The 20,123-nt window shown below is 46.4% G+C and overlaps 1 protein-coding gene across 1 annotated transcript in view; it reads right to left on the minus strand.

The window, feature by feature from the left end:
- The window catches only part of CDase (neutral ceramidase), a 151,163-nt gene that overhangs the window by 85,391 nt on the left and 45,649 nt on the right, over positions 1-20,123 (minus strand). Inside the window, exon 2 of the mRNA XM_050192048.3 lies at positions 12,935-13,078. Within this exon, the coding sequence (XP_050048005.1) occupies positions 12,935-13,078 (144 nt within the window). The remainder of the gene's footprint in view (positions 1-12,934; positions 13,079-20,123) is intronic.

The raw sequence follows: 20,123 nt of genomic DNA on the forward strand, positions 1-20,123 counted from the left end.
CGCCAAAACTTCCACGATACTACAGGCGCAATGGGTTTGTTCCACCGCCCTTGATTCGCGGAGGGCAGCACCACCAGGTGATGTTCCAGGAAACCAAGCACTGCGTCACGTGACCGAACTGTTATCTCTAATTGGTGGAAGTGCACACGATGACACGTGCGCTAGCTTCCACCAATGAGAGAGGAGAGTGGATGAGGTCTGAGAGATGAGCGTGGATGTCTGCGGATGGCGACGACACGAGACTAAGCAACGAGCTAACGAAAGCGAACGCTTTAAAATCACACTTGAACTCCGCGAAACGTGCCTTCACGTGTCTATCGAAGCGATACGAGTTCACTCCCGCAGAAAAATAATGAGAAAGCTATGAATTCCGCACCGACAAAGAAAATCTGTATTATTTTCTCTGGCAAGAAAATCCATTTCATGAAGCTTCGCATTTGTGTAGGTAATTATGAAATGGCCTTCCGCGCTGGCTCGGATACTAGCATCGAAGAGTTTCTTAAATTGTTGTCGTGCTCTCTTTTTTTTCAACTTTCGCATAAGGTGATGAGAGCGATGCGGTGCTTCTATCGGGTATAAAATTGCGCCCAATTTGGGCAATATTAACATTAGCCAAGTCGATTGTTTCTTAGAAAAACAACCTGGACAGCATGCAGATGCATACGTTTCGATACGTAGATCATTACTTGGAATGCGTCCGGTCGCCATTCTGAAAGCTTTTAGTGCAGGCATTCCAGGCCTTCCTTTCATTTTTCAATTGCCAAAATATGGCCGTTTGCAATTTTTGCAGTTGCAAGTAATGTTGGAGACTAGCGTAGTATTTGCTGGGTAGGCTGCCTTGAATCGTTAGAGACGCTACTGAACTTCAACTGAACTTCAGGTCAGTGTACTCGATCAACACTAAAGAAGTCGATAGCTTTGTCTTATGTTCGGTCTGTTCTTAAAAAAAGCTTACACGCATGCCATTCGAGAAAGCTTTCTTCTTTAAACAGATAGACTTTTAGCCTCCCGCTTTCATTTTTACACACTGAGCGCTGCTTCTGAGAGGCTACTGAAGCTTGTAAAAAGTGAAGTAGTGTCCCGAAGCGCCTATCAAGGAAACCGCCGAGATGACACCAAGGCGAAATAAAGCGTAGCGGAACTCTGCAACACCATTAATTTCCCGCGAACGGGGAAAACGGGTTAGCAACAGCCGCCCGTTCGGCCTGAACTGGACAGGCCTGGGGAGGCCAAATACCACCATGTGAGGCGATGACGAATTTTTGTTCCATCCGTGCAACGGTAGTCGGCGGGAGACCTAAACAAAAACCATTTCAGCAGTAAAATCTGCACAAATGTCAACTAGGAGCTCCCTAAATAAAGAGCGGTCTTTGAAGCATGTTTAAAATTTTGCTTCATGTGCAAGCCGACGTCGTCTACCAGCTCCCCACGAGTTGCGGAGGTGTTTATATTGGCGAGACGGGGTGCTACTCAAACATATGATTAAGAGAGCATGAAAACCATTTACGCCCTGGTTCTAAGCTTCATCTGGGCCGTTCACTGAAAGTGTTGTAAAGGGGGACCTGTATTATTGATAGAAGAATTGCCGATGCAATTACATAGAGTGTCTGATGTAAATTAATTGTATACATATAGCAATTGCTACGAACGGGTGGATGCCTGATTTTCCCTTTATTAATTATTATCTTCACCTTGCGGGCTTCCGCAGAACTATTACGTCACTCTTGCCTTCGCTTCGAGTTGTTGACAAATTCGACTTCGACCTGCCATCTGCTAGCCGCCTGGTAAGCTCAGATGGTAGAGTGGCTGCCCCGGGAAGGCGGTGGTCCCGGGTTCGAGTCCCGGATCAGGACGAATTTTTTATCAACTGCGAGGTTTTTCTTTCGAGGAACCCGTATGGCTTTCCTTTGTAGCAATTGCTACGAACGGGTGGATGTCTGATTTTCCCTTTATATATTGACTTTAGCTAGTAACTCACGAGACCCTTTTTCTAAGAGTGCAGGGTCAACCGTCACTGCATTCTAACGATGTTTCCAGCGTCCGATTTATGAGGCTGTGTACAGCCTGCCAGCTGTCAGCCTACAACATGTATAAGGTACACACAGATGCGTCACAAACATTCATCACTGCGACTTTAGCCGAGGTCCCGGCGATACGCGCATGAACGGGTACACAAAGGAAGAATGCCTTTCGAAGGTTTCCTTTGTAGCTGGCTTCCTTCCCGCTACAGAAGCACGATGGAAAACTTGCTTACAAGAACCCCATTTTTGTGGCCAAATGATCAGCTCTAAAAGAGCGACCTTGTCAACTATCGTTTCTTCGCACGAGGTGTTTACACGTATTCTTGATATACTGCATTTGAAGTACAAGGCCTATATCTGGCTACAAGAACTAAGCACCGAATGCAGGAGCGAAATTCTCCAGGATATTTGCGCCTAATGAGGCCGGTTAGTGATTTCAAAGTATACTTGCGCTATCATGCAGGCGACACCATATTTAGCAGCACTCCAGACGAGAACATCTTTGTCACTACCGCCTCAGAATCGTTCGTCTCATTTCGAATACGCAAAATTACTTATTTGGTTCTCAGGGGTAGCTTTTTTTGTCTAAATTAGTATGTTCTTCACCAACAGTTTCCTAAAGCGGTCATCTGAACTGGACAAGAAAAGAAGTTTGTAACAAACGTTGGTTTCAGTCAACCTGCATATAACTGTTGGAGGCGAGAGTAAAGACTTTATTTTCTACAAGTTCCTTTCTCTTTGTCTCTCTCGCTCTGGTCGCGCGAGTAGAGTAAGTGCTACTTCGCCAATGTGTCCCTCATAGTCGCGGCGTTTCACGCCATTTGCCCTCGTATTATCTCGTAATTTCGCAATCGGTGAGTAAACTGTGAATGACACAGAATTTATGTCGAACATATGTTTCCAGCATAGTGCCGCTCGCCATCGGCGCCCCTATTTCACGCCACGCTACATATATCGCAGCTGCAACACGAGCCATGAAGTTTAGGCTTCCGAAGGTAAACCCACAGAACACATGCTGTGCAGTAATAAAGCGTGGCAGCGTAAACGGAAAACGCCGACGCTGGGCGACACCCCGCCGAATATGCGTGTCATATAGTATATGCTTACTGCCTGAGGGTTTCGTGGCGCTGTGCAATACTATATTTCCGTGTGCAGCAGTCTAGACGCCGCACACGACGCAACGAAGCCACCTGCGACGTCCCAACACGCCCCTAATCCTCCACGGGGCTTTCGCGCCCAAAGCAACGCGGCGACTTCGAGAGACACCATTCAGGAGCGGGATCGGTATTAGTCGTGGCCTCTTGGGGCTCCCTAAAGGGACGTTAGAGCCAACGCTAAATAAGTTAAGGCTGGAGGGTCATTCGTTCGAAATTCTGTCAGGCATTTCTTTAATGGAAATAGCGTTTCACTACTGACGCAGAAATTGAAGGCAAAGCTGTCCTCTTTGAATGGCAAGTCCCCGACCTCGGCAAAGATGGCGTCTGTCTGATGTCACGGTGCATAGGAGTTTACGCGTTTCTGCCACTGGCCCTTTGTGCGCAGAGGTTCAGTCTTTGCTATGGAATCCTTGCTTTTCTATTAGATAACAATTAAATTGTGCATTAAGGAGATGCGACGAAAATGTTTGACGCTGCAGCAAGCTGCTGAGGAAATTTTCAGGTGATGTCACCCCTCCTCGTTTGCATCTGCGCCCTCTGTAGCTTACAAACCTGCCGCGCGCGATAACACTCGCCTAAATTCCCGAGTTACAACTCGGGTATACAGCAAGCACAGACGCGAGGAAGATTTCTGCTACGGCGCCGGGTCTGCGATGTTCGAAAAACGCGCACTGAGACGCTCGTCCGAGTCCGCTGCCCGACTAATGTCATGACGGTTTGGTCAATGAACTTGTCGATGCTATAGATACTGGCAAGTTCACTGCAGTGGAAAGGGAGTGGTAAGAAGCACATTAAAAAAAGCATGGCATATGGTCATGTTTGTGTTATGAATTAATGCACTGGATTACAAAAAAAGAAGCAGCGAGAAAGCGCACGCTGAGAACGCCGATAAACATATAGTGCGACGGAACTCGAGGAATAATATTGAAACGTCCAAGAATTTAGAAAAAAAAAAAAGATTGAATCTTCGCGACGTCACATCACAGTCCCAGTAGGCGTCGAAGTCTCTACAATGAAATTATGTTTGAACAGCTCTAATAGCGCCCACGCAACAATAGTTGCTTGTATACTGTCAAATGCTCATATTCTGCGGCCTAAAGCTCATGGCACGGTGCGAAAACGCGCACGCGGCGAAAGCGAAACAGTGCGCGGGCAAGCATGCAGACGCGCAGTCGGTCGCTGCGAAGCTGTGCTATCGCTGCATTGAGGCTTCATTCTATTACGCTCCATTTAGTTATAGAAACACTATAAGAACATATTCCACATAGTTTGCTCTCAGCGTTTGCCTACCTTTCACGCAAGAAGCCGGTTTGGGAGACTCCATCGCGGCGACCGCGCACAGTGGCGTTCACTGTATGTATTCGGTAAAGAGATAGCGTCTGTAAACGATTCTGTGCTTTCAGTTTGCCCAAGATTATTATTTAGACAGTAAAAACCTTCTCTCGTTTCGAAAGTACCTACAGAAATGTCCGGGAGAGCTCCCGAGTGGTGTTTTCAGTCAGCGCTGACAGCAAGACCTATGAGGAGCACGCCGCGTGATCCCTCATACTACGCCAGCGAGGCGCTTCCGATAGATGGCGACTCCGTAACTCCTCGCCGCCAATACGGAATCAGCTACGTCACACGGGAGAGGGGGGGGGGGGTCGTTTTTGCGTCAAGAACCTGTGAATATACGAAACTGACGTACAAGCATTGAACTTTATTATGAATAATTATGAATATCTCGCAACTGAAGTACTCTAGAAGTATCAAACAAAGTGGAATCGTCTTCGAGTATATAAGTCTATGTCATAAAAGCGAAAAAAAAAAAAACGTTAACAAAGCTTTGTTACTTATCTACTTATTGACATTACGTGGCCGGCGAAGGTTGGGTCCGCCAAAGCGCATAACCCATTTCTGCAAACAGCATTTGGGTAGTTAGCACAACCACTTTATCAAAATTAGTGATGGTTTTTTGAAGGTCCTGTATAAGACCGCGAATGCCAGCGCAGTGTCTACAACGTTATAAAGCTGAATTGATTCCCGGCCGCGGCGGTTGCATTCAAAGGCTGGCGCAGTTTCTCAACGACGCTGCGACCCGAGAAAATGGGAAACGCATATATATATATATATATATATATATATATATATATATATATATATATATATATATATATATAGAGAGAGAGAGAGAGAGAGAGAGAGAGAGAGAAACAGAGACAACGAATAGAGAAAGAGAGAAACAGCCAATCTATCATGTCTGTCTTGTTCAATGATTTGAGCTTCCTGCTTTGATTACTAAGTTTCGTGAACTAAGCTAAACAAATAATAGAAACAGCCTAAGTGACTCATGAAACCCTGCTACGTAAGTCGATGCATCCCTTCCCGAAGAATAATGTCACATAATATTTCGTGCAATATGAGCGCTCGTTTTTATAGAAGCTCATTCGGTGAGTACAACGCGGCGCAGCCCGCATAATGCCCCAGACAGGTCACATAATTGCCAAGGAAGTTGACCCGTGGCAAATTAAAACCCCTGCTGAAACCGTTCCCAGCCTAGCAAACTGCTATTGAGGTCACAAGGTTGGCACCATTTGCGAAGTCAGCGCTGTTTACGTTACCCCTGCAGTTCGCGGTCGACGTACGACTACACGCGGAACGATTCACTCGGTAACTGCGAGCGCGGTTTGCGCGGCATTCGCGTCTACCGTGGGTGCGCGTATACGATTATGGCGGCCCTGCCGAAGTAAGCGTGTGACTGACCTTGCGTGAAAACAAGCCGGCCGTAGCGGCAGCCGAAGAGCGTGCGAAGAAAGCGGGAAAGGGAGCGAACGGAGAGGGTGGGATGGAGATAGCTATGCACATCCTAAGCGGTGATATAGGCTCATCAAAAAACAAGCGCGCTAACCTCGCCTTCAGGCGAACGACGGAATTTTCCTCCGGTGAGGGGCGAAAGCCCGACTTCGCTGGTTGTCGTCGCATATGACTTTCCCGGCAAGCACAAGTCCCAGTCAGTGTTTAGGCGAGAGTCAACGAAACCGCACCGCCGCCGTATCTGTCATCCGCTAGAGTGAGCGCTGTTTCGCTGTGAACCTTTTAAATGAGAGAAGGCCTGCCCGCTTCAAGCATCGACGTCACGGGCGAAGGCAAGGGATCACATTGAAAAGCATACATTGCCAAGCAGCGACGAATGCTTTCAAAATAGTAAAATTTTTGCGAGCAACATTTTGTCCTCAAGCATTCAAACCAAGCCTCAAAAAGTAAAGCGGCCCCATTGAAGTTGTCAAAAGGCATGTTCAGCCGTCCTGCAGAGCTCTAATGTCTGTTCGCTATAGGTCTCCAGCAAGCCCTCTAGGAATATCATTCTGTTTCAGCGTAAATCGGATATTTAGTGCTCCACCTTGGCATCTATTTACTCGAAAGCCACAGTGTTCATCTCCTCCCCCTATTATCTGCACTGCAACAATGCTAGCAACTCTCGCCGCCAATGCTTCTTCATTTTTTCTCAGCTGTTATTCATACTGAAGCTCTATTTTTGCCTTTCGTGTTTCAAATGTTGACCACCCCGTTTCACCTTGGATTGCTTCATTTGCTGAGCTGTCATTCCAGATGACCTGTCCTTAATTTCGAGGCTGTCATTGGTGTCTGATCCCTAAAACACTGCATTTTGCAGACGCTATTCCCGGTAGAACATTGCGCCATGTCACATTTCGCGAATTACATCCTAATAATAGTCACCCCAATATACCCTACGCTTCATTACTGCAGCATTTTCATTTATTGCCTATTTTCTTTCTCCCTCTGATCTCTCATGCAGTTTTCCCATTATTTAACCAGAGACCAAGGTATTTATACCTCATTACCACAGGTACATTCCACTCACTGCGCCATAATTGTGTTGCTTTTCATCATTATACCTGTGCCATAACCCCCAACTTTTCCTCACAAAAACGTAAGCCTAATGCGATATGCCTCGTCTCTCCAAATTCTCACCAACTCTAGAGATCGGTTCTATTGCCTGCCGCAAAGAGGAGCATTTATCAGCTCTGGTGATAGATGCGCCTCTAGTTCGCTTAGTCGTCCGACAGGATAAATTAAAGCCTACTTCGCTGAATTCTAGCTTTCTTGCAGTATCATAGTGACACATAACGTTAAAGCCGAAAAGACGGCTTGTACAATCAAGACAAAAAAACTGTTCTTAAACGTTTTGTGGCTATGCCTTCCTTTTAATATTATATTTAGACTATATGGTGATGCTGCACGCAAAGTTTACAGTGTAGCTGGCATTGCGAATCGATGCAGTGAAGAATATCCGCACGAAAACGTACTCTCCAAACACCCGCTCTACAAGCTGACGAAAATTCGTTGAGAGAACCACTGAAATTATAGCGCAGTAAAATTTCGGATGCAATGTTGGAAATGTGACAGATGATGTGTCATCAAAGTGACGGCTGTGCGCGCCATAATTAGGCACGCTGTGAAAAATTACAAAAATTCCATTTGCACTTTGGAGTTGTGTCGCGTATTGAACAGAGGTACATCGTCTGAAAAACACTGGGCTTATCAAACTAGATTGAAATAAATTTTACTCTGGTGGAGACATGTCGGCAAAAAGTCACAGTTATAGGTACTTTGAGGTTGCCGTAGGAAATTATTAAAACTGTTCTACTTGGCGCTCTTCTAGATGCTTCCACGGGTACTGAAAAGTTAGTGTGCCATTCATGAACTAGTATAGGCATGTCAAAGCGAAACCTCTCAGAAATAAAATCTGCGTCAGGAGGGACATGCTTGAGAAACGTTAGAGCTGCACGTTTATGGCGGACTAATAAATTATTATCGGAGGCTTTAAACCGTTCCTTCGAGAAATCCATTACGCTTCATAATTGCTAATATAAGCGAACGACCCAGTAATATTTCTGCTTGCAACTCTTCGCACCCTCTACGGACATAATGAACCTTCGAAGATATCTTTATAGGATCGGAAGTATTGATATTAGAGCGTTAACTAACAGCATGCGGTATGCATGTGACTGTGAGTTCTGACTCTCCGCGGCGCGAGGAGGCAGTGAGGAGGGCACACGAGTGCTAGGAGTTTTTTTCACGGAAACCGAGCGCTGCGGCCTCCGTCTCATAACTCTGCTTCCCTGGAATTCGGGTTGTGGTTCAGCGAGGTGTACAAGCGTGCTGGTTTCTTTTTTCGAATGATTCAGTTTTAATCCGTAGGCATGCACTGTTGTATCGTGTGAACAGATGCACTAGACGATAAGTTGTTAGACGCAGTAGGTGACACGCACGCTCACCTGACGATACCTGCTCTCTCACTTCATTCTGCAATAACTATGACGAAAATATATTCCGCTAGTCTGAGCACGAGGTCGCGAGTTGGGTTACTGGCTGTGATGAAATTGCATGTAATAACGCCCACGTGCCGAGATTTCGGAACACGTTAAGAGCCAAGGTGGCTGAATCTAATCCAGAGCCCCCTCCACTATATATGCTTTCATAACAGTTCAACTTATATTCTCGGGACGTAAAAATAAATCATTCTACAACGCTCGTGAGCTCGGATAACTGTAAGCCAACACGAATGGAGCCTCAGGCTGCGTCCGTATAGTGTCTTTCGTGAATCGCTACAAATTCACTCTCTTGAGATCCGTTGCACGGCCTGACCTTCGTTACTGCATGAGCAGTAGAACGCAGCCAAAGGGGAAAACCTACTGTATATCTAGCGGCAGCATATTGGTACGCCTCGAACGCTTCTCGCCAGTTGCGCAATATATTTTCCAATTTCGCAATCTGGGAGCTTGATCGAGTCGAAGAGGCGCCTCTCCTGAGAATCGGTCGCCGCGGCTGTTTTCTCTTTAATTCCGTCATCGCTTTCGCGTGGCCATGGCCACTGACGTCATACGCCTGCGTGCGCCATGTACTGCCGATAGGAGCCCCGTCACTCTTTCCAGCCGACCAGCGTCGCCCGTAAACATCGGCGCCATAAAAGCTGCGGAGAAGGCAGCGTTTCAGGCGCGGAGCGCTACGCGATGGCACGCATGCCCGCCGTGCCGAACATAGTTCGTACCGGTGTCACACGGGGCACTTTCGGTCGCGACTGTGCCCAATCGAGATCAAATTTCCCGATCACGATTGGCTCCATTGCGGCGGCTGAGGAGGGTTGCCAATCACGAACGAGAAATTCGATGCGGATCGAGCTCGATCGCGATATAATGCGGCTCCGTGTGACAGTGCATTAAAACGCTCCTTAAGCGCACTAAAAATGCAAGAGAAAACATAGATGAGGTGATAATTATGGGATCACCTAAAGTGACATCAGGTGAAATTTTCACGTGCGCTACGCCATGTTCGAAACTCCCCCTACGTGATGTACAACGCGCAGGCGGATACATCTTCGCGAAGGACGAAACCACAGACGTTATACAGATACGGTACGTTTAAATTTGGCAAAGCCAGCACGCCAGAACCACCAAATTCTGTAAAGCCGCTTCTTTACAGTTATCACAACATTAAAATAATTGAAGCGGCATGCATTCTATGATGCCGTGAGCACAAAACGTGCACTACACCATCTGTGAAAGTGACAATGGCTCGAGAATTCCCGCGCCTAAAAAATTACAAGCTACAACTTGCAAAAACAAAAGGAGGGTACGTTTGTAGAAACAAGGCGCTGCAATTCTCAGAGTACTTATTCAGGCGTATTGCATAAAAGGTGGCGTTCGTTCGATCTCTAGCGCCCCTTCAATGCGCCCACCATAGAGCTTCGTATAGATTTTAGCTGTCAAGAACAGCGTCTTTGCTAGCAACACTGCATTCTTTGCGATGTCCTCGTGTCAAAGATACATTGCCGTTCGTCTAAGAGCATTTCCACTGTACAACGCGGAACATCCTGAAGGGACCTTACTCCCAACAACGAAGTGGCGACTGCAGAAATGCTGCCGCTAAGGTTGGCAATTGTTGAAAAATTATTACCAACTCCTTAAAAACCAAAATGTTTGCCAGTAAGGCGGCGGTCACGTTGGCTGCAAACCAATTTTACGCTTCGCTTAAAGGTCGGAGTGCGGCAGCACATACGACGTGCTCAAGTGCGCTCGTTTCACAACTACCCCGCGACGTACGCCTACTCTGCGCCGCTGCTGTAGCGCAACGCTTTCGCGAAAAAAAAAGCAGTTGGTGTCGTCTAATAGCACCTGCAATAACGAAATCTAATGAAAGCGTCCCTGTGACCGCATATGCCCCGTGCAGACGCGTAGTACGCCCAGCAACGCGCTTACAGCAGCTCGCTACTTTGTTGACGCATCCGGTGTTTTTAAGTATTGTTATTATTGAAAACAAACGTACTTTCGTGATGTATGTACTGTACAGACGAGTAAACATCCGCAACCTTGCGGAAGGCGCCAAGAACTTCGTTCAGACCCGCCGCGATAGCTCAGTGGCTATGGCGTTGCGCTGCTGAGTTCAAGGTCACGGGATCGATCCCGGCCGCGGCGACCGCATTTCGATGTGGGCGAAGTGCAGAAGCGCTCGTGGACTTCAATTTAACTTAAGGAACCCCCGGTGGTCAAAATTAATGCTTAGTCCCCAACGACGATGTGCCACATAATCATATTGTGGTTCTGAGACGTAAAACCTCAGATTTTCATTAATTTAGGTTTTTTACATCGACCGCCCTCCTCCCAAGCAGACATAGTTTACTAAAAAAAAAATACGGCCTATATACTAAAATGCAAACCATGGTAGAAAAGAAAAATGTTCAGAGGCTCTGGAACAACGCCGATATCAAATGACTATCGCTACCTAATTTAGCTACAAAGGAGGAGGAGCATTCCTTGCTATTCCTTAACGGCACTGTTAGCCTTCACGATGCATATAGGACCAACTGATCAAGAGGTTTACGTTGACAGACGTGAAGATGTGGGCCAGTATGTCCGATTACGTCATGTGTAAAATCGACAAAGTAAGCGTTGAGAATCCGACAAATGCTATAACAGCACCTTACCACTCCAGCACACCCTTGGAAGTAAAGCGTTTTGACATGTCTCTGCTAAATAACAAACGAAAAGAAATGTTACGAGAGACTTTTGCTCCTGTAGTTTTCTTACCACGGACGCGCCACGTGATACAGAAAGAGTCCTGTCCCGCAGAATGAATCACAATTGCACTCTTGGCCGATTGCAGGATTGCAGTAGGTCAACACTGCTCGAACGGGTCAGTGTTTGAATGGGCGATTGCGGTAGCATCGAACGGCAGGCGTAAGATTAGTGGTGAATGGTTATTTGGCTGACCGCTGACCTAGGCATGCGTGCAACTATCCTTAATGTAACAATCGTGTGTTTAGCTCCATAAGTAGATAGACTGGGAGGTATTAGAACACTTCGTATAGAAGAAAAGGAAAATACGAGAGCGCAAGAACCCTGACGTTGGCACTTTAAATACGAGTTTACATATCTCGAAAAAAAGTTCTTTAATAGCCATTTTTGTGACATGTCGATGCGACCGCACCTTGTGCACTTAATAATTTGTGGGCGCCTTCCGCAAAACAGTGTTAATTGGAGTGTTCTGTTCTACGTGCTTCTCTCTTGGGGCCTTCGTCTTCATGGCGCAGTTAAGGCGAAAGCCTTAGACGGCTCATGGGATGAGCATTTAACCTTCCGGCGTTACGCCGTGTGCGGTTATGGCCCCAAAATCCAATGATAATAACATTGGGAGTCGAACCCTCGACCTTTGGTGGAAGTCGAACTCGAGACCTTGGGGCTAATTACGGCAAAGTGAATTAAGGCACAGTTCATTGGGTTAGAGTTAATTAAGGCACTTGAACCCGGGACCTTTGGAAGTCGAAGTTGATTAAGAGACAGTTAATTAAGCAACTCGAACCCACGACAATTGTTCGGAGTCGAACCCTCGACCTTTGGTGGGAGATGAGCCCACAAACCTTAGTGTTAATTAAGGCGAAGTTAATTAAGCCACTCGAAGCCACGGCCCAACATGGTGATATGGGCAAACCGGCCATATCTCCAAGTTGGACGCTAACGACGCTCCAAGACGATAACGTTGCGCAGCAAGGCTACAACTTCCGCGCTCTCCGGTACAAAAGGCGAAGCATGAGGCGTATACAGAACACTACGGTCCAGTTTGGGCTTCAATGTTTCGCTCACAGGTGCGCTTTGTTTTACTTCTGATGCATTCAGAATGTGTTTTTATCAGTCAGTCAGGAACGCAGCCGACAAAACCACGCTTCACAAGTTTCTGTAACTTCAGAATGCCTTTATTTAACTGTCGTCTCTGGAAGACGTCAAGCAGACAAGAAGGAAATTTCGTGAATTCTGTGTGATTACCAGTTATGAGCCTACGCACGATTATCCTTTCGTTAAGAGTTCGTGTTTTTTTATTGACTCTTTCATTATTTTCTTAATTTTATTTTCAAAGACTAAGACAAGTAGAAGAGACGTTTGCCCCGCATTACTTACTGGACGTCAGCGCCATGCCAGTGTATGCGAGAGTAAAACACGAGCCACTTCACTTCCGCTCACGTTAACAAGTCCTTCTCATGGGACGTTGTTAGTTTGTGCGCATGTATACTGTGATTCTCTGCGATAAGAAGATCACTTTATCTCTAGCGTGACAGCATCACGTGACCAACTGGAGTGTCTGCAGTTAGGCACAGGTATTTGAACAAGACACTGTAGCAAAAACAGTATACAACGCAGTGATATTTTGTGATCTTGGCATGCAAGGCGCAAATGTATTGAACAACGACAAGGGTGCACTCACCTCGATTTTCACGATGTCGCTAATCATGCCGGAGTCGACGTTCACGATGACTACCCTGGACTCGCCATGTTTTATGATGAACGCCCTGCTGTACACGCGGAAGTGGATTCCGGCTGAAGACTGGCCGGTTTTGGCGTAGCCCAACTGCAGCAGCACATGACAGACCAGATGGCGCGTCAGCGAAGGTTTGTTACATGTATGAACGTACATGCATTTACATCTATGAGACACCAAGACAATATACACTATCCTTTGGCGACATTGAAGAAAACACAGGTCCCTTCTTCACACGGAAATGTCTTGTTTGGAAATCATTAAAGCTCACTCAGCCTGCTTAAGGTTTTTCCTGAGTGCCCTCGAGTATTATTAATACCATGTTTTAAAATTGAGAAAGTTATGTAAGCATGTATCGCTGCACTAGAGGCGATACATTGCGTAAGCGCACCTGCAGCACCTCAAGCAACCTGCAGCATAATCATTATAGGCCATAAAAACTACATTATGGGGTTTTACATGCCAAAACCACTTTCTGATTATGAGGCACGTCGTAGTGGAGGACCCCGGAAATTTCGACCACCGGGGGTTCTTTAACGTACACCTAAATCTAAGTACACGGGTGTTTTCGCATTTCGCCCCCATCAAAATGCGGCCGCCGTGGCCGGGATTCGATCCCGCGACCTTGTGCTCAGGAGCCGAACACCAAAGCCACTCAGCAACCACGGCGGGTCATTATAGGCCATAGCGCATTAGAAAAACAGCACGAAAAACATGTATTAATTCACTCAATATCAACAATTCATTCGGTCCCTTTCTAGTGGGCGACAAAGCAAGAAGAACACTTAGTTTCGTGAATGCTGTTATTTTATGGAAAGTGATTTACAGAGCATCATTACAACCAGTACATACAATGTTGTCGCGATGGGAAGCAGAGGCTCCATTTTAGCATTTATTAACGTAATCGCCAAACAAGGCAGCACGCCTTTATTTTTTAATTACTGTGGCGAAACCTATCACTGCGAGTTTTGACGAACAACAATGCAGAAAAGCAATTTGAAAATTTCCTCTTAGTCTTACTAAACAAATATATTACCGACAGTAAGGTTTGTTTAAGACTACGAGTAAGCCCAATTTCCATGCTATTTTTGTTAGGAATTACTAGCGTTCTTTGTACGAGCTCTCTCTATTCTCAGCCCGCGCATGACGGTTAGCGCTGCCACTGCGGCATCGTGAAAAGACGCGCACACCTGTGACATGTGTCTTTTTTGGCAGGATATTTTTGTGGAAATGCGTCGCACTTATTATGCACCTTCAGAGAACCTTTGCGAAAGAAGCAGGCTAAAATGTGGGACAACCATAGGCTGCATACATGTGGGCCAACAATCAGTCGCTTTAGCGCTTCTGAACAATGAGCGTTATCTTAGCGACTGAAACGCTACCATAACTTAGCCACGTTACTGTTAGTCTCATGATTAAAAGGTGTATAGTTCACGCTTTCCTTCCCTCCCTTCTTCTCCACCCTTAAACTGGCTCTATTAACTACTACACACAGAACAAAGCAACAGCGCGCGCATTAGATCCCATAGATGAGATGAATATTTACAATTAGTATTAGGGTTATAATTATATTCGAGTGCTGATTGGTGTGCTATCGTTTGTTACCGAAGCTTTCCCTCAAGTCTAAATATTTTAAGGCAGTTGTCGTGTGCGTATCATGGCTACGCACGCTTATATCGCATTCCGTTTCTCTACCACGGGTGCGCTTTAAAACCACGGCGCTGCAGTTTTTGCTTTTCTTTTCTTTCTTCTTCTCCGCCCTTAAACTGGCTCTCTTAACTATACTACACGCAGAGACAAAGCAACAGCGCGCGCATGCGATCCCATAGATGAGATGAATATATATATATATATATATATATACATATAGAAAACTATCAGTCATAGCTCTCGTAGTATAGCCCTCTGGGCCGTTTCCTTCTTTTTTTTTTCGAAAGTAGTCCTATTAGGGTTATTATAATTACACGAAGGTATTTCGCCCTCATCAGCAGCAGTCCTTGGTATAATTATTCTGGCGGCTAGCTTCCCACGCTATGCGTGCCGCCATCGCACCTGGTTAAGCTTTTCCTAGACGCTAGAGTTATGCTTTGTCCGCGCAACCTTGAGCGATCGGAAAGCGCGTTTCCCCCTCTTGGCCGGCGGAGAAGGGATGCTTCGTTCCGGCCGCGAAGCTCTCCACATCTCTGTAAGGTGCCTTGGGGTGGTCCCGTGCTGAAGATGCCCTCTCGGTGAGCGCATATTTCCCCCTCATCTTTTAAGAGGTTCAATACATACAACCATTTGTCTCGCAAACCAGATTTTTTTCATGGGAATTTTCCACGTCTCAGTAATTTCTCTCGTCGTATTCGAGTGCTGATTGCCGTGTTATAGTTTGTTTACGAAGCTTTCCCTCAAGTCTAAATATCTTAAGGCAGTTTTCCTAGCCTCTAAAGCCGCTCGAGTTCGCTCTTCTCCTCGAGCGGCCATTTTTCCTAGAAAGAAACCGACTATCGCGGACAACGTGAGTCTCTTTCCACGTAAGTGTGAGGCTTGGAGCAGGAGCTGTGGCGCTTGAAAGTAGCCTGGGGCCTGACGAACCAACCGACTGAGCTATCTTTCCGGGCAACATCGAAGGGTCACGAGTTCAAATCACCTGTTATGTTCCTTTTTTTTTTCGCCGCATTTCTTTTTTTTTTTCTTTCTTTTAATGCCTTGTCCTTTATTTTATCCCTGTACGGGAACCCTCCTAAAAAAAAAAAAAAAAAAAAAAGAACGATATATATCTTCAAATATGTATGGCCTCACACTCACATGTGCAGGTCATAAATACCAGGTTCTGTAGCCGAGTGCCATCCATGCGGTATAACCGAGCTCAGATTGGTCCACCTTGACTGACCAAATAGGGCACCACTGTAGGGTAAATGAGGCGTACAACTCCTGCGGGACCCGCCGTGGTTGCTCAGTGGTTATGGTGTTAGACTGCTGAGCACGAGGTCGCGGGATCGGACCCCGACCACGGCGGCCGCATTTCGATGGGGGCGAAATGCGAAAACACCCGTGTACTTAGAATTAGGTGCACGTTAAAGAACCCCAGGTGGTCGAAATTTTCGGAGTCCTCCACTACGGCGTGCATAATCAGAAAGTGCTTTTGTCACGTACAACCCCATAAATTAAATTTTAATTTAACTCCTACGGGGACGGTAGAGTATCCGTCTCCAGTGCAAGAGGACCGTGATTCAAATCACGGTGCCGCGCTATTCTCCACCGGAAAAAAAAAAAAAAAAACGTGTGTTGAGAAAATTGCACAAACAGGCCTGGAGTGCGGCCTGATCCCGGTGACCAGAACCGGTAACGCACTCTCTCACCAGAGCAGGATTGGCCACCCTGGTTGCAGTACTTGGCCACAACCTCCTATATGAATACAACAATCGAACCCCGGCCCTCAGTCCCCAGCAGCCGCGAAGCAACTGACCACGGCGGCGGTCAGATCTGTGACGCTGCAGAGGGTGCTAAGAATACCTGGCTCCGGACAGGCCGCCATTGGAATCTGAACCTGGCAACGTTTAACGTTAGAACGCTATCTAGTGAGGCGAGTCTAGCAGTGTTATTGGAGGAATTAGAGGGTAGTAAATGGGATATAATAGGGCTCAGTGAGGTTAGGAGGACAAAAGAAGCATATACAGTGCTAAAAAGCGGGCATGTACTGTGTTACCGGGGCTTAGCGGAGAGACGAGAACTAGGAGTCGGATTCCTGATTAATAAGGAAATAGCTGGTAACATACAGGAATTCTATAGCATTAACGAGAGGGTGGCATGTCTTGTTGTGAAACTTAATAAGAGGTACAAAATGAAGGTTGTACAGGTCTACGCTCCTACATCTAGTCATGATGACCAGGAAGTCGAAAGCTTTTATGAAGACGTAGAATCGGCGATGAGTAAAGTCAAAACAAAATACACTATACTGATGGGCGACTTCAATGCCAGGGTAGGCAAGAAGCAGGCTGGAGACAAGTCAGTGGGGGAATATGGCATAGGCTCTAGGAATAGCAGAGGAGAATTATTAGTAGAGTTTGCAGAACAGAATAATATGCGGATAATGAATACCTTTTTCCGCAAGCGGGTTAGCCGAAAGTGGACGTGGAGGAGCCCGAATGGTGAGACTAGAAATGAAATCGACTTCATACTCTGCGCGAACCCTGGCATCATTCAAGATGTAGACGTGCTCGGCAAGGTACGCTGCAGTGACCACAGGATGGTAAGAACTCGAATTAGCCTAGACTTGAGGAGGGAACGAAAGAAACTGGTACACAAGAAGCCAATCAATGAGTTAGCGGTAAGAGGGAAACTAGAGGAATTCCGGATCAAACTACAGAACAGGTATTCGGCTTTAACTCAGGAAGAGGACCTTAGTGTTGAAGCAATGAACGACAACCTCATGGGCATCATTAAGGAGTGCGCAATAGAAGTCGGTGGTAACGCCGTTAGACAGGAAACCAGTAAGCTATCGCAGGAGACGAAAGATCTGATCAAGAAACGCCAATGTATGAAAGCCTCTAATCCTACAGCTAGAATAGAACTGGCAGAACTTTCTAAGTTAATCAACAAGCGTAAGACAGCGGACATCAGGAACTATAATATGGATAGAATTGAACAGGCTCTCAGGAACGGAGGAAGCCTAAAAACAGTGAAGAAGAAACTAGGAATAGGCAAGAACCAGATGTGTGCGTTAAGAGACAAAGCCGGCAATATCGTTACTAATATGGATGAGATAGTTCAAGTGGCTGAGGAGTTCTATAGAGATTTATACAGTACCAGTGGCACCCACGACGATAGTGGAAGAGAGAATAGCCTAGAGGAATTCGAAATCTCACAGGTAACGCCAGAAGAAGTAAAGAAAGCCTTAGGAGCTATGCAAAGGGGGAAGGCAGCTGGGGAGGATCAGGTAACAGCAGATTTGTTGAAGGATGGTGGTCAGATTGTTCTAGAGAAACTGGCCACCCTGTATACGCAATGCCTCATAACCTCGAGCGTACCGGAATCTTGGAAGAACGCAAACATAATCCTAATCCATAAGAAAGGGGACGCCAAAGACTTGAAAAATTATAGACCGATCAGCTTACTGTCCGTTGCCTACAAAGTATTTACTAAGGTAATCGCAAATAGAATCAGGAACACCTTGGACTTCTGTCAACCAAAGGACCAGGCAGGATTCCGTAAAGGCTACTCAACAATAGACCATATTCACACTATCAATCAAGTGATAGAGAAATGTGCAGAATATAACCAACCCTTATATATAGCTTTCATTGATTACGAGAAAGCGTTTGATTCAGTCGAAACCTCAGCAGTCATGGAGGCATTACGGAATCAGGGTGTAGATGAGCCATATGTAAAAATACTGGAAGATATCTATAGCGGCTCCACAGCCACCGTAGTCCTCCACAAAGAAAGCAACAAAATCCCTATAAAGAAAGGCGTCAGACAGGGAGATACGATATCTCCAATGCTCTTCACAGCATGTTTACAGGAGGTATTCAGAGGCCTGGAGTGGGAAGAATTGGGGATAAAAGTTGATGGAGAATACCTTAGCAACTTGCGATTCGCTGATGATATTGCCTTGCTTAGTAACTCAGGAGACCAATTGCAATGCATGCTCACTGACCTGGAGAGGCAAAGCGGAAGGGTGGGTCTGAAAATTAATCTGCAGAAAACTAAAGTACTGTTTAACAGTCTCGGAAGAGAACAGCAGTTTACGATAGGTAGCGAAACACTGGAAGTGGTAAGGGAATACATCTACTTAGGGCAGGTAGTGACCACGGATCCGGATCATGAGACTGAAATAACCAGAAGAATAAGAATGGGTTGGGGTGCGTTTGGCAGGCATTCTCAAATCATGAACAGTAGGTTGCCACTATCCCTCAAAAGGAAAGTGTACAACAGCTGTGTGTTACCAGTACTCACATATGGGGCAGAAACCTGGAGGCTTACGAAAAGGGTTCTGCTGAAATTGAGGACGACGCAACGAGCTATGGAAAGAAGAATGATGGGTGTAACGCTAAGGGATAAGAAAAGAGCAGATTGGGTGAGGCAACAAACGCGGGTAAACGACATCTTAGTTGAAATCAAGAAAAAGAAATGGGCATGGGCCGGACATGTAATGAGGAGGGAAGATAACCGATGGTCACTAAGAGCAACGGACTGGATTCCAAGGGAAGGGAAGCGTAGCAGGGGGCGGCAGAAAGTTAGGTGGGCAGATGACATTAAGACGTTTGCAGGGACAACATGGCCACAATTAGTACATGACCGGGGTAGTTGGAGAAGTATGGGAGAGGCCTTTGCCCTGCAGTGGGCGTAACTAGGCTGATGATGATGATGAGTTCACGCTTGCTTACTATATACAGACACTTCTATTTCGATACCCGCCGTCGTGGCTTAGCGGCTACGGTATTGCGCTGCTAAGATAGAGGTTGTGGCACGAAATTTCGATGGCCGCATTTCGATGGGTGCGAAATGCAAAAACGCCCGTGTACCGTGCATCGGGTGCACGTTAAAGAACCCCAGGTGGCCAAAATTATTTCGAAGTCCCCCACTATGGCGTGCCTCGTAATCAGATCGTTGTTCTGGCACGTAAAACCCCCGAATTTATTGTAAGGATTTATTTTTCGGAAAGTGATAGCGTGCGTGCGTATGCAGATGTGTCTATGATTGCATTGCTTGTACAATGCAGCACATAAGCACGGTGTCGTTTACATTTTTTTTTTTTTCTTTCTTCTGGATGTGAGGTCACAATTTTCTTTTTTTTTTCCTAGCAGAAGCATACCGTCCCGCAGAGCGAGTCGATGTCCATGAACCGCTACGTTCGGAACGCACGGACTTTTATGATGATGATGAAGCAAAATTTACTGGGCCCGAAATAAATCCGTGGTGCACGCAGGCACCAGACGGGGTGGTTCCCTAGTTACGGGGCCCATATGTTCCCAGCAGCTCCTGGCCCCTGTCCGTCAGTGCGAGCTGAATCGGTAGGGCGGGGCTGGATAACAAGGTCTCCCATCACTCAAGGGGTTGAGGATTGGGGGTGTTGGTGGGAAGGGGAGCAGGGGGGGTCTTGAGTTCTGTGCACTCTGCCAAGATGTGCGGCAGGGTGCCCTTTTCTCTT

Source organism: Dermacentor andersoni, chromosome 1 (genome assembly GCF_023375885.2).
Source record: "Dermacentor andersoni chromosome 1, qqDerAnde1_hic_scaffold, whole genome shotgun sequence".
In the NCBI taxonomy this organism is placed as follows: domain Eukaryota; kingdom Metazoa; phylum Arthropoda; class Arachnida; order Ixodida; family Ixodidae; genus Dermacentor; species Dermacentor andersoni.